Raw genomic sequence first — 14,984 nt, forward strand, 5'->3', positions numbered from 1 at the left:
TTTTCCCTTCTATTTTTTAAAAGGTTTGTGGGTTTTTTTTAAAATGTTTCTGGGGTTTTTTCTCTTTTTTAATGTTTTGATGTTTTGTTTTAGTGTATTTTCTTTTGTTTCTGAGGTTTTGTAACTGTTCACTGTTTGTATTTCTTTCTTTTCTGTAATTCTTAAACTCTAATAAATATCTTTTTTTAAAAAAAAAGGAAAGAGGGCGGGCCCAGACGCGAGCGGATTTGTTGGCGTCGTCGCGGATTTGTTGACGAGCGCCCGCCCAGCTTCGGCAGCAGTAGGCGGAGCTGGAGGGCGGGTTGTCACTCAAGAGGAGACATGGGCTGGGCTGGCGAGACAAAGGCAGAAAAGCGAGCGGCGGTGGGCGGAGTCTGCGTGCCAGGCAGTGCCGGCCGGTGTCTGGCCCGAGCGGAGGGGCGTGGCCCGAGCGAAGAGGGGCGGAGACTCCGGTTCGTCGCGGTGAGCTGAAACTTGCGGAGGAAGCAGCAGCCGCCAGAACTGAAAAAAGCCATGGCGGAGGCGGCAGCCGAGAAAGGTGAGCGCGAGTCGCGCCTGTCACGTGACCGTCGTCAGGGCACGTGACGGACTGTGCGTTTCCTTCCCTCCCCGCTCTTCTTCTGCTTAATTGCCATTAAGAGAAAGAGGAAATCACGGTCCTTCCTCCCGTTAATAGAGAACTGAAGGGCACGCGTGCGAGGCTCTTTGCACATGCTCAGAGCTTCACTGCCCAAGCTCAGAATCGACCTCTTGATCGCTTGCCTGGAGGCCCTTCTTTTTTTTACACACCTCTCCGGGCGTTAAAAATAATGTCTTGTACTCAAGCCCTGCTTAAGCCTTCCTCCTTGCCTCTACACTGAATTTCTTACGGGTTGAGCGGCGTGGTGGGCAGATTTCCTCCCCCTTCCCCCATTGAATATCGCCTGACGGTCATTTTAGAGGGGCTGTGTTTCTGTGTTTTGCCTTTGCCTTTAGGGAGTCCTTGCTTCTCTCTTGCTCCACTGAGTCTGTTTTTGTGGTCCCAGCTTGAGCCCAATATCGTATTTACATGAAGATTTATATTCTGCTTCTTAACTCGATGTCCTGTCAAATATTAAAACCTAGGAACATGTATATTGAAGCTTCCAAGAAAATACAAAATAAACCTGCAGCAAATGCTCCCCTGCATGCACATTCAAATTATAAGCTTTGCAATGGTCAGTGTGAAGTTCCTTTCTGTGATTCCTGCCCCACCTCTTTTCTTTGCCAGGGAACCACATGAAAGTAGGGTCCCATTGAAATACACTGCAATATTTGATGTGAACATATTAGCTGCTTTCAGGGTGGTGATGTAAGTGCTCCCATAATTATGTTAGCAAGCAAAAACAGTGTTGTATCCAGCTTAGTTTTACTTAAGAATAGACCCTTTATAATAATAATAATAATAATAATAATAATTATTTATTATTTATACCCAGCCCATCTGGCTGGGTTTCCCTTTGGAATTAATGTACCTAAGTTAGCCATGGCTATTAATTTCAAGAAGTCTACTCTTGAGTAGAACTAACATCAGCTACAGCCCACAATTTCCAAGTGGGGCACAACTGCCTTAGTATCAATTGTTTCATTGCACATTGTAATTGTGAAACACAATCATGGGTAAAATTGCCATCTGTGAGACTTTCCCCCCCCTTAGTTTTGCAACTTTTGCCTTATGTTCATTTTTGTCTGCAGCTTACTACAGATTCCTTGTGCTCTTCTTCAATTGCCTCCTGACCTTTGGCTCTTACTTCTGCTTTGATATCCCCAGTGTTTTGCAAGAGCAGTTTCAAGGGGTAAGTGCTTAGGTGGGAATGAGCAACAGTATTCTGTAAAAGGTCATATTGACTGCAGTCTTGAGACAAAATGGGTTGGTGGGGTATAAATACAAAATGTCTCTGAGCCCAAGTCTTTTCAAGCTGACCAGGTCAAACAAGAGAGCTGTTTCCACAGCTGAAGAGCATAATACAGTCATGTTGTTGTTGTTTAGTCGTTTAGTCGTGTCCGACTCTTCGTGACCCCATGGACCAGAGCACGCCAGGCACTCCTGTCTTCCACCGCCTCCCGCAGTTTGGTCAGGCTCATGTTTGTAGCTTCGAGAACACTGTCCAACCATCTCGTCCTCTGTCGTCCCCTTCTCCTTGTGCCCTCCATCTTTCCCAACATCAGGGTCTTTTCCAGGGAGTCTTCTCTTCTCATGAGGTGGCCAAAGTTTTGGAGCCTCAACTTCACGATCTGTCTTTCCAGTGAGCACTCAGGGCTGATTTCCTTAAGAATGGATAGGTTATATACAGTCATACCTCGGGTTAAATACGGTTCGAGTTGAGAGCGTTCAAGTTGCGCTCTGCGGCAACCCGGAAGTAACGGAGCGCGTTACTTCTGGGTTTTGCCGCTTGCGCATGCGCAGATGCTCAAAATGACGTCATGCGCAGAAGCGGCAAAAAGCGATGCGCGCGTGCGCAGATGTGCTGTTGCTAGATACATTTACCTCTAGATGCGAACGGGGCTCTGGAACGGATCCCATTCGTATCTAGAGGTACCACTGTATGTTGGAATTATTTTTGTTGCCTCCAGGACTCAAGCAAAACTGATAGTTTAAATGCTGTCACAGTTTCTACAGACTAGATTTGTACATCTTTGTCCAAAATGCAACATACCTGGAATTCATCTTCAGTTGGAGTACTTTATAGACATCAGGGGAGGGGAACAAATGACCTCCCAGATGTTGGACACCAACCCTCATCAGCATCAGCCAGCATGAGCAATGGTCAGGGATGATTGTGGGAATTGTAGTCCAGCTACATGAGGTGTCTCATCCCTGGATTAGAAGGATTCATGACTAAGTTTATCATTATGTGTACTAATGGAAAACTCAGTTCTGTGAGTGGCCAAAGTGGTACCATTTAAAGGAGAGGTATTGGCAGGCTCCAGGGAGACAATGAAAGTTTGCAGAACTCCACAAAGCTTCCCAATAAGGACTGAATGGGCCCAGTGGTCACAGAACACTGGTCTAGTGTTGGGAGGAGAACAAGATACAAGGTGAAGGTCTCTCTCAGCTCTCCAACTCTGTCAGCTAAGATACTTTAAGTAGAGATAGACCTGGAATTTTTGCATGCAGAGCACTGATCGGTTGCTGAGCTGTGGCACTGGCCTGTCCTAAAAGTATATGTCTTCTCCAAACATTTAAAACCATTTTCCTCCTTTTGTATGAGGGCCAACCAGTTCCTACTCTCTACCTATAATTCCCAAGAGTCCTAACAGTTTGCTACATGAAATAATCTTAGGAAATAGATAGAGCATTAGCCACCTAAGGCAAAGCAAGCAACTGGGTGTCTTGGAATAGCTGAATCCAGATGTCCCCCTACTCAACCCCTTGTTTATTTCTTGAACTCATTTCCTTTTACTCTGACTTGTTATATAGAATCTAACCTGTCCCAATGGCACGCACCACAATGGCACAGGGCATAATGGAACTGACTGTGTGGAAGGCCTGGGAATGACGCCTGAAGAGTACAATCTTCTGTATGCTATCTATGCCTGGACGTAAGTCATTCTTCTGTATCTTCCTATAGACATTAAAAAGTAAGGCTATCGGCATGCTGCAGTTTCAGGGGCTACCGATAGGCCAACTCCAGTGTGACAAATGGCAGATAGGCAAGTGAGAAAGTAGCATGGGGGGGCAGGTGGCCCATGCGAGCTGTTTAACTCTGTGTGTGTGTGTGTGTGTGTGTGTGCGCACGCATGCGTGTATTCTTCACAGTGCCATTTGGCCAATAACTCAATGAAGCTCTCCCCTCCATTAAATGCAACTGCAGCAAGGTTTGGCAGAGTGTAGAGGGGTACCGTATTTTTCGCCCTATAGGACGCACTTTTCCCCCTCCAAAAATGAAGAGGTAATGTGTGTGCGTCCTATGGGGCGAATGCAGGCTTTCGCTGAAGCCTGGAGAGCGAGAGGGGTCGGTGCGCACTGACCCCTCTCGCTCTCCAGGCTTCAGGAAGCTATCCGCAAGCCGTGGGAGAGCTGCGCAACTTCGCTTGCGGATAGCAGCCTGTTCTGGGGGCTGGGGTCGGGGGAAGCTCGGGCTTCCCCCGCCCCAGCCCCGCACCTGGGAGGGAAATATTTTTTTTTTCTTTATTCCCCCCCCAAAAAAACTAGGTGCACCCTATGGGCCGGTGCGCCCTATGGGGTGAAAAATACGGTACTTCACTGAGCAAACATCCCCTCCATTTATATTTATCTTTTAAGCATATCTATGTATATGTGGGGATGTATATGGGAAAGGCTGTCAGTGGCTGCTAACAATGTTGACTGAGTTCTCCTGTCAGAGGCAGCATGTATCTGAGTACCAGGTACTGGGAATCACAAGTGCAGAGGGTGCGGTGTTCTCCTGTCATAGAATTGTAGAGCTGGAAGGGACCACAAGGATCATCAAGTCCAGTCCCCTGTAATGCAGGAATCCTTTTGCCCAACGTGAAGCTCGAACCCACAACCCTGAAATCAAGAGTCTTATGCTCTAACAACTGAGCTTTAATCTGGGCTGGTATGCATCTGAGTACCAGGTGCAGAGGGTGCTATGTACTCAAGTCCTGTTTTTGGGCTTTGCATAGGGCATGTGGTTGGTTACTGTGAGAGCTGGATGTTAGACTAGATGGGCCTTTGGTCTGCTCCAGCAGGGCTCTTCTAACATAGAAACAGGAAATAAGTAAAAGCAAACACATTTTTTAAAATAAAAAAACCAATAACTCTATTTTTCTTTTGTTTCCCATAGCAATGCGCTGGTGGTGATCATGGCTGGCTTTTTAATTGACAAACTGGGAAATCGCTGTAAGTTCTGAGGCGTTGAACTATGGCTGATTGTTCGCCCTCCCCACTTGACTTCTTGCTTTCAGAGGTCATCTGGTGAATCCATTCTGTGTGCTCCTTTGTTTTCCATTTGTTTTCTGTGACGCAGTTGGCAAGGATGCAAAACGAGACTTTTTGTTATGCGGCACCCAGTATACTTGGCGGCCTAAGTCATTTAGGGCTTTAAACACTAATATGAGCACTTTGAATTGGGCCCGGAAACAAACTGGAAGCCTATGAAGCTGTTTTAGAAAGGTGTTGTGTGCATTGGAATAAACCTGTGTGAACTGGAATATATCTGTACACAGTTTATGGTCGATGCCAGCATTTAACAGAACAACCCAAACTGTGGGAAAGTGCCCACTGGTGATACACCAGCTTACCAGTATACCTGAAGGAACGTCTCCGCCTCCATCGTTCAGCCCAGACACTGAGGTCCAGTTCCAAGGGCCTTCTGGCAGTTCCCTCACTGCGGGAAGTGAGGTTACAGGGAACCAGGCAGAGGGCCTTCACAGTAGTGGCACCTGCCCTGTGGAACGCCCTTGCATCAGATGTCAAGGAAATAAACAACTATCTGACTTTTAGAAGACATCTGAAGGCAGCCCTGTTTAGAGAAGTTTTATCGTTTTTTAATATTCTGTTGGGAGCCACCCAGAGTAGTTGGGTTAACCCAGCCAGATGGGTGGGCTACGAATAATAAATTATCATTATTAAAAGCCCCTGTGTCCAAACCCCAGTTCAGGAGACACTGAAGCTGGCAGAGTGTATTTCTGCCAATGTGGGATTTCCTCTGCTAGCGGTTCTCCAGGTGTGTTGTTTCCCAGCTCAACACATCTGGAGTTTGGATTAGTGGAGGCTAGTCCATTAGAGCGAATGGGGCAGTGACGAGCCAACTCAGTCTGCCCTCAGCTCACCCCCACCTGTCTTATGTTCTTTCTTACAACCACCCCAGGAGGTAGCACTGGTTGTCAACTTCATCCTCCTTAGTCTCAGTATTGCCCTTGTGGAATTCAGTGGGGAGGAGGATGGGGACAGAGCTGCAATTACCTGTCATTGGCTCTGTCTCCACTTTGCTCTGGCTTCACATACCATTGGCCTACTGCCTTCTGCCCTGCCATTTGCAATGGGCACAAGCTGCCACTGGTTTGGATTACACAATATCACGGGAAGAGTGTTCACTGAGATGTGCCCATTAGCAGCGAACCAGAGACATGCAAAATGGGCCAGTAATGTTTCCCTGTTGGATGCCATTCCAGTTAATAGACAGGAATTGTGTGCTCAAGTCTTATCGAAATAGTCATAGACCTGGATCCAAGAACTGGCCTCCTCTTACTTCTCCAGTTTGCATAGTTGTTAAAAGCCCATTTGCCTTGATTTAATGAACTTCTTCCATCATCTTCTTCCCTAGTTGGTGTATTTCTCTTCTCTTTCCTCACTGTCCTGGGATCATCCATATTTGCTCTGGGCTCTCACTTCAGAGGAACTCCGTACCTCTTGCCGCTGATGCTGACGGGCAGGTTGCTTTTCGGCTCTGGAAACGGGTCACTGACAAGTAAGGAGAGAAAGAAATCTTTTTTTCAGTTAAGACAGGGGTGGCTTAATTTTGTAGATTTTAATTGCTGTGCATTGCCTTGGGGAATCGGGGAATCCAAAGTCATATGTGTTTTTCATGGATAAATGTCTGTACTGCTGATTGGAGATGCTCTGGTTTCCATTTCTGGTCTTTTCCCTTCTAGTGTTCACATGGTTTCACATTTAGCTTTTTTGTTTTTTATTGTTTGTTTGTGACTGTTCTGTTCACTACCTTGAGTATTTTATGAAAATAATGGGCTATAGGTTTTGTTATCAACTCTTCTCCATTTTCAGCATCTATCTTTTTCATGAAATCACTTAATAACACTGCTGTCTTCTCTGCTATTTGAGTTGTGCAGAATCGTATCACAGCCTTCTGGTTCAAGGGGAAGGAGTTGGCTCTGGCGTTTGGGCTAACACTCTCCTTTTCCCGGCTCGGAAGTGTCCTCAACTTCTTCTTCACCCAGCAGTTTGAAAGTCACTTTGGCATCCAGTGGACTCTCTGGGGAGGTGAGTTTCATGTCAGCTTGCCTCTACAGTAGGGGCCTGAGAACCTGAGGGTTCACATTCCATTCTGGACAACTTTCTACGGCCCACATACCAGTGGTCCGTGTGGTCAGAGGCAAAAGTGGTCAGAACAAAAAACATGAATTTTCCCTTTGTACAGTAGGCCGTTTTCTACATATACAGTGGTGCCCCGCAAGACGAATGCCTCGCAAGACGGAAAACCCGCTAGACGAAAGGGTTTTCCGTTTTTGAGTTGCTTCGCAGGACGAATTTCCCTATGGGCTTGCTTCGCAAGACGACAATGTCTTGCGAGTCTTGAGATTTTTTTTCCGCTCCCCCCCCTTTTTCTAAGCCGCTAAGCCTTTAATAGCCTTTTAGCAGCTAAGCCGCTAAGCCTTTAATAGCCGCTAAACCACTAATAGCGCTAATCTGCTAAGCCGCTAATCGGGTTGCTTCGCAAGACGAAAAAACCGCTAGACGAAGACACTCGCGGAACGGATTAATTTCGTCTTGCGAGGCACCACTGTACTCGCACTCTCTCTGCTCTATGCTCCATCCTGGCAAAACAAGAAGCATTATCAGAGTCCCAGGGAACGTTCCAGCCAGACCAAAACAAACAAACTCAAGCAGGGCTGGTGAGAGATGTGACTAGAGAGAGTGTGCGGTCTGGGAAGAGTCCCAGGGGCTTTATAGAGAGGCCTGGGATGCTGTGCTGGCCCTCCCCCCCGGGCCTTAAATTTCCCATTCCTGAAATGGAGCCTTTCAAGAAGGTCAGTTTATATTGCAGCGAATACACTGTGTCATCCCTCAAGCAAGCACTTCTGTGTCCAAAATACCATATTTTCGCCAATAGGAAGAAGCAATGCTTGTTGCCGGACACAATATGATTCTTGACTTGGTTATTAGGCCCGTTGCAATGTGAAATGCTGTCTGGAATGTGGCTGCATGAGTGTGCAGGCAGCTACATACACTAGTGCCCTATGGCATCAGTGGTGATGAACAATGCAACTCTTAATGCACTTCCAAGTAGGAATTGTGCTTTGGTGCTAGTAGGGGTGGTCATCCTGCAAAGATGACCCTAACTGACTAGCTAAAATATATGTGTGTATGTGTGTTGCGGCGGGAGAAGACCCTTGCCAGTTTCACCTCTCTAGTAATTTTTTTTGCAATTAGCTGGGCTTCCTGTCCCCAAATGAACCCAAACCATGTTCTTGTCTAACACACCCTTAAAGCATTCCAGTGATCACAGTTCCACCCATCAGTTGTTCCTCTCTGCCTGCAGGGACTTTGTTATGTGTCCTGGGCTTTCTTTCTGCTGTTGTCGTCAGTGTGCTGGACAAGGTGGGCATGAAGCAGCTCGGATTGGATGGAGTTATCCAGCAAGAGTCCAAGAAAGTGGTACGTGAGGCAGAAGTTGCATTGAGCCACATATGCTTGGTTTTCCATTGTGAGCTTTGTGTGCAAAGCCCGAGAGCCTCATTTATCACTGGCAGCCAGGAGAGGGAGCAAGTGCCTTTTAGCAAAAGTCTCCAAGCTGTAGCTCCCCAATTTTCTTTCTCTGCAAAGAGGGGGTGGTGTGCCTGTGACCCTGAAAGCTTTTTGCCCATCAAGTATGTTTGACTGGCAGCTGTTTGGACAGCACCACGAATTTGGACCCTGATTTGAGTCAACAGTGACCTGGAGTTTTGGTTCTCATTGCCATGGCATGATGTAATCTTGTTTGTGGGGACCCTTTTTTGCTCTGCAGCTTCATGCACTGTTGGTTTATCACTGGAAGAACAGGAAAGGTCTCTTTCCCCACTACATTCAATGTAGGGAGCCCCTAACACAGGCTGTAAAGATACTGGCATGAACTGCCAGAGCCAGATTTGAATGAAACCTCAATGCTGCACTAGGCTTAGTGCTGGATTTATGCACAGGCTAAGTAATCCACAGCTTACGGCCCCAAAATACATATTTTTCACTACATCCCAAGTTTTACATAATTGATTTTTTAAAATAAAGGAAACTGGGAAACGGAGTCTATGATATGATACCTGCTCTGTCCCTGAGCTAGTGTTGTCACAGAATATTTCCGTTCTTATCCTTCCTGACTAAAAAGGTATAATAATAATCTGTGTGGTGATCCTCTTTCCTTAGGTAGTAGTGATGAAAATTCAGCCCTAGAGCAGGGATGGAAAACCTGAGGCCCTTTAGGTAATGTTGGACTTCACCTCCCATCAGCCAGAGCTGGCATGACCAGTGGTGAGGAATGATGGGAATTGTAGTCCAGGGACTCCTGAAGGGCCACAGATTCCTCATCCCTGCCCTGGAGCTTTTAACCTTCAGAGTTTTGGATGAGGACATGGTGCCATTTGCGTAAGTTACAGGAAACCTCTTAGGAGCAGACTGACAACTGAACCAGTGACTTGGGAGACGTAGCCTGGACAGTCATCTGCTTGAGATGCTTTATATCTGGATCTCCTGCATGGAGCAGCGAGGTGAACCAGATAGTTGAAAAAGACCCTCCAACTCTGTGATTCTATGATGTGCATTTTATTTTTCTCTAATTGGCAGCGGGTTCAGGATGTCCGACACCTACCACTTCGCTATTGGCTCCTGGTCCTGACCATCATGTTTTTCTACAACGGGGTCTTTCCTTTCGTGGCGGATGCCAGGTAAACGGTTTACTGTGGTGGTTTTAGTGACTCGTCCCAATGCTGAGGTTTGGTTGAAGCTGTTAATAAGTGAGTGAGAAGTGGGCAGAATGGCCCAAACTCATACGGACTGGGCAGCAGAGTCCCCTCTACTACATTGGTTTTGTCTAGCTCTGCCTTGCCAATCTGGTTCTCATATGTGGCCCTAGAACAAACTAGGCCTAGAAGGATTCAGGATTACTAGTTTCCAAAGTATTCCCTGTTGGCAAATCAATACCATTCCCGTTGGACTTAAAACTTGTAGGATGAACTGTGATTTAATGGCTGCACTGGCTGCTGGTCCATTTCTGGGCCCAGTTCAAAGTACTGGTACACACCTTCAAAGCAGGGATGAAGAGCCTGTGGCCAAGTGTTGCCAGCTACAACTCCTGTATCACTGGCCATGCTGCTGGTGCCAGTTGAGAGTCCAACATCTGGAGGTTTGCAGGGTTCCCCATCCCTGCTTCAAAGTACTTTATGGCTTGGAACCAGGGTAGATGAAGGTCTGGCTTTTTGCTTCTGTTGCATGAGATGATTATCAGAAGACTGTCTTTCGATGTCTTATGAAGCATCTCTGATTTCAAAATACAGTGGTACCTCTGGTTACGTACTTAATTCATTCCAGAGGTCCGTTCTCAACCTGAAACTGTTCTTAACCCGAAGCACCACTTTAGCTAATGGGGCCTCCCGCTGCTGCCACGCCGCCGGAGCCCGATTTCTGTTCTCATCCTGAAGCAAAGTTCTTAACCTGAGGTAATATTTCTGGGTTAGCGGAGTCTGTAACCTGAAGCGTATGTAACCCGAGGTACCACTGTATAGTAAAAACCATATACATATAATTTTTTAAAAAGCATTCTAAAACAGATAAAACATTCTAAAACATTAAATGCATTCTCTCAGCCAGTGACCTCAGGAACAGTGCATTGTAGCCATCCAATGTCTGGGTAAACGGGAATGTTTTAAAATTCTTGCTAAGCCAATAATGAGGGAGACAGACACACCTCATCTCATTACTATGTCAGGTAAGCTGCTTTGGGAAAGTTCTTCAAGGATGGGAGATCACTCCTAATAATAACAGCAGCAGCAGCAGCAGCAACTCCTCTTCCTCAAGCGGGAGGGTAGAAACCAAAGGCCTGATACCTTTGCAGAGCTTTCAGAAGTCGTTAATTCTGGAAAGAGTCTTCCTTTCAATACATCCTGAGTGGCTGCAGCCAAAAAGCCCCCTGGCACCCGGCCAGCTTCTTGGGCTGTGCTTGGTCTTCAAAGTGCCCTACATGGCAGCTCTTGGGTCATACTGCAGCTTCCTCAGATACACAGGCTGGGGCTCCTTGTCTTGGGAGATTTGGATCTCATCCTTTCTGATTCCACCTTAAATTGCTGTGACCTTGGCAGATTTCCTGCACTGCTTTTCTACATCAGCAAAACGTGTATTGATTGGAGGGGTTGAGATGTGACGTTAAGCCATTGGTACAGTGAGACAATTTTAGACTCTGGACTCAGTGGGTCTTTTTTCGGGGGAGGTGGGGTTGTTGTCTTCAGATGGTCATGTGTATTACGCCACTACTATGAAATGTGGCAAGCTAGCCATGCTTCTACCTCATTCTTTTGATGTCTGCCTCAAAAGTCCTCCCCTGATAGCACCACTATGTTAGGTAAGTGCAAAGCAGAACAGGAGTTTTGCTAGGGATTTAAAAACTCTCTGGGCACAGGCATGGTCTACGGCAGGGGTAGCCAATGTGATGGCCTCTAGATGCTGTTGTACCATAGCTCTGATCAGCCCTGGGCAGAAGGCCAGTTTACCAAACAACGTTGTTTTTATTCTCAGGGAGCTCTAGCAATTGTAGCTTTATAAGGGAATGAGGATCTCCTAATAGCTCTCAGAACCCTTAGGAAGCTGCAGGATTCCCTGGGGGAAGCCATGACTGTTAAACAGTACTTAAAATATATGGTGCAGATGTGGCCATTTGTCTGCAGAGGCCCTTGGGAAAAAGCAAGGCAGAAGAGCTCAATTGTTTCCATATGGATAAAAAGGAAATCTTTCTGTCATGTGATCTAGAATCTTAATGGGGTTCTCTCTCCTGCAACCCTTTCCAGCAAGTTTATCCAAGATAAGTATCCTGGCTATACCCAACAGGCAGCTGCTTACATTGCTGGGGCGGTTTACGACAGCTCCCTTGTTCTCTCAGCGGCAGTCGGCATACTGATCGTAAGTGCTTGTGTCACTGGCTTTGGTATAATGCTCGGGCGGGGGTTGGAATTCCTTGACATGGTTTCTGCAGGGCAAGAGCTGCACATTCAGCTATTCCAGTGGAATAGCAGGATTTTGCAAATCAACATGAGGGCTGGGTTTTGGAACCTGACTGCAAGTTAGATCAAATGATAGATTGGATTGCTTTTATATATATTTTAAAAAAGCCTTACAATGTACTGTATTTTTCCATGTATAACACGCCCCTGTGTATAAGACACCCCTGTGTATAAGACGCCCCCTATTTGCGGGACACAAAATTAAGAAAATGGGGAGGAGAGGATTGCCCACATTTGTTGGGGGGGGGGCGGCTTGCCCAGACCGACAATTGGTATCGCACGCATCACCAATTCCGCCAATCATCTGCCCACTCACCATCGACAGCAGCACTTGCCACAGCCACCAATCACCCACCCAATCGCCAGCCACTAAAAATCTCTTGCTCGCGGCAGCAACCAATCCCATTTCTGACATTATTTTATAAGGAAAAAACCTTGTCTTATACACAGAAAACTATGGCATTTTAGACAACCAAGCAGATCGCCAAGTAATACAGCAGTGTATGTAGAATTATTACTTTTTTTTCATTTTTCAGGATTATGTTGGACTGAGAGGTGTATTTGCAGTTGGCTGTGCAGTGCTGACTTTGCCCGTCTTTGCCCTCTTGGCTTTCACGTTCGTTCCTCCACTTGTTTCTACCATCTGGCTGGGCATTACCTACTCCTTTGCAGCAGTAAGTCATCATAAATGTGATGTTATTTCCCCATTCCTGGTTTCTGCTTCCCTAGAATACAAGGAATAGGTTCTACATCATTTACCTAGCCTGCCTCATTAGAGGAAGCTTCCATGTTCCCTCTCTTAGGTACATGGGTGGAAACAAAAGCCGAAGCTGAAAAAATCCAGTCCCCCTAGTTTAACAGTCTTACTTCTCAAATCACCTATTTTCTCACTGTTTCTGTTGTTTCAATCACCTCTTAACAGGCTAGCATGTGGCCCTCTATACCCCTTGTGGTCCCCCAGGCAACCTTGGGAACAGCCATGGGGCTTGCAACATCCGTACAGATGATTGGAATTGGCCTCTCTAATGTGATTGTGGGACGGATTCTGGGAACGAAGTCGAGGTGAGAATAGCTGCTTTTCTTCCTTCCTTACAGTTGTGCCGTCAAGAAAATGACATCACTCCCGAACCCCAGATCCCATGTTGCTCCAGGGCTTGGTGATGGGATCACATTATTTTGCGTATGTCTACATGATTGGGCTGTCATATTTCCACGATTCGTCTGTCAAAAATGGCATCTGGGTTGAATTTTCGGAAACCAGTTAAAATGTCTGGGAAAACCCAAGCATATGGCAGCCCACATTGGAAGTGTTGAATTTTTGGCGAATTTCCAAAAAACTTCAATTTTGGGTGGGGGGAGATTTTGAAGGGGGAAAAAAGCAGCCCACAACTTTGGCCAAAAATTAATAATTCCAGATTTTCACTTCTTGAAATATGGCAACCCTACTACATGAGGGGATGTAAATTCTCAAGCAACTGGCTGTCTTGTTTGCCATATGTACATTTATTATTATTTACCTTGCAGTGAGTTAAAGATCCCATTGTGGCGATGGCAACAGATGATGGTCTTCATGCTGGCAAACACCATCGCTTGCATTGTTGCCTCTGTCAGCCTCAACATAGTGGACAAGAAGCAGGTAAGGATCAGTATTTGGGGCATTTGCCATAAAGTAGCCTAATTCTGTTCCACATTCCTGCCTGATAATATCTTTCCTTTTTAAAGTTCTGTCCCAAAGATTGCCTAAGGAACTCATCATAATTCACAGCCAAGATTGGCTAAAATTTCAGAACCCCAAACTGGGCCATTAAGAAGACTGGTGGTGGCAGCAAAGTTCTGCCCATTTCTTTTGATTTTTGGTCCTCTCTCATTCTTTATGCCATACGCTAATAAGTCAGGTTCCCCCAGCAAAGATGCTGTTGTGCAGGTAACCTGAAATCCTAGCAAAACAATACCACTGCACGTTGGTTTTTAAAAATTCAGTTGTTGCTAATGAAGAAAACATTGAATGACTTTATGCAAAGCCACGAGGTTCCACACTGTATCCAGAAATGGAGGATTTTGTCTTACTGCATTTTCTAGTAAGGAATAAATGTTTTAGGGAGTTGGTTTCAGTTCTAAAGCACCTTTTTCATGAGAGAACTGTAGAGCAGGAGAGGAAGCAGGTCGCTAGACAAATGAGTCTTAACTTTAGACAGACCCAGCCTGACTCCAGTTATTACTTTATTTAAAATAGAGATGAGGAGCTTGCAGCCTTTACCTCTTGCTGCTAGGGGTAACCAAAATTGATATGGCTTGTGGGTGGTGGCAGATATGATGTTAAAACTTCTCCCCAGTTCTCTGCTGCTGCTGTCATTGCGACCAACTTCCCTGAATAAGGCCACTAGGGTGTAATTATGACCAGGAGGTAACGCTTCTCAGGCAGACCTGATAGAATGTGATTCCTGCTTTATATGGTGGTGAAATAGGGTTTGGAAAAATCATAGTCTAGCACCCCAGCTGACAGCGAGATTCCAAAAACCCAAAATAATGCCCAGTTTCATTTTCCTGACTTCTTTTTCTAGGGTGGAACATTGAACCGTTCAACAAAGCGCTCATCAACAGAGGAGCCTGCCAGGCAGCCTGTAGACACAGCCCCACTCCTCAGTGAGGTGGAAGATGAAGGATCCATCAACTAGGAAGCCCTCTGTGGGCTACTGTCTAATATTTCATTAAGGAATCTAAACATAAGTCCAACTTACAGTACAGTCCCTTTTTAGGCCCTCATATACATGTAAGTTGGGCTTATGTTAGGAACGAAAGGGAAATCTTACACTATGAGGTTCTACAAATCTGCCATGTGCCAAGAAAGCCTTTAATACTGCCTCTTGGGCACTGGAGCTGTTTAAGTGCGGTCATAGAAGAATACTTCAACAAGAGGACAGTTATTTCCTGGCTCTCCAGTACAGGCAGAATTTTTCTGCATGTTGTAGTTTGAAAAGCACAGAAGCAACACTAATGGAAGTCAAATCCTACTGAAATCAATGGGAATTCAGTGAGTAAATTTGCAAGTTACAGTGGTGCCT

General features: G+C 45.9%; 1 protein-coding gene and 1 long non-coding RNA gene across 2 annotated transcripts; one reads left to right on the forward strand and one right to left on the reverse strand.

Moving 5' to 3' along the window:
* Positions 1-300: 300 nt before the first annotated feature.
* On the forward strand, positions 301-14,969 carry LOC308463438 (lysosomal dipeptide transporter MFSD1-like). The gene is made up of 13 exons (XM_080981835.1): positions 301-538; positions 1,714-1,814; positions 3,440-3,561; positions 4,788-4,843; positions 6,270-6,413; positions 6,785-6,943; positions 8,223-8,338; positions 9,497-9,597; positions 11,710-11,821; positions 12,459-12,596; positions 12,845-12,984; positions 13,447-13,558; positions 14,484-14,969. Exons 1-13 carry the CDS (start codon positions 514-516, stop codon positions 14,595-14,597), a joined length of 1,440 nt encoding a protein of 479 aa, XP_080837961.1. The 5' UTR covers positions 301-513; the 3' UTR covers positions 14,598-14,969.
* Positions 9,605-13,565, reverse strand: LOC308463461. Its single transcript, XR_013979594.1, has 3 exons — positions 13,440-13,565; positions 12,441-12,647; positions 9,605-9,656 (listed from the first exon to the last, which is right to left on the reverse strand). It is a non-coding gene; the product is annotated as an uncharacterized lncRNA (long non-coding RNA).
* Positions 14,970-14,984: the final 15 nt, after the last annotated feature.

This window comes from Podarcis pityusensis (assembly GCF_964106645.2).
Source record: "Podarcis pityusensis genome assembly, chromosome: 14".
NCBI classification, from domain to species: domain Eukaryota; kingdom Metazoa; phylum Chordata; class Lepidosauria; order Squamata; family Lacertidae; genus Podarcis; species Podarcis pityusensis.

What these genes read in the sequence shown, in the direction of transcription:
- LOC308463438 (XM_080981835.1), top strand. Translation starts at nt 514, where the DNA reads ATGGCGGAGGCGGCAGCCGAGAAAG. An exon ending in CCTTTCGTGGCGGATGCCAG is followed by an intron (nt 9,598 to 11,709) that starts GTAAACGGTTTA and finishes AACCCTTTCCAG; the next exon opens with CAAGTTTATCCAAGATAAGT. An exon ending in ACATAGTGGACAAGAAGCAG is followed by an intron (nt 13,559 to 14,483) that starts GTAAGGATCAGT and finishes TTCTTTTTCTAG; the next exon opens with GGTGGAACATTGAACCGTTC.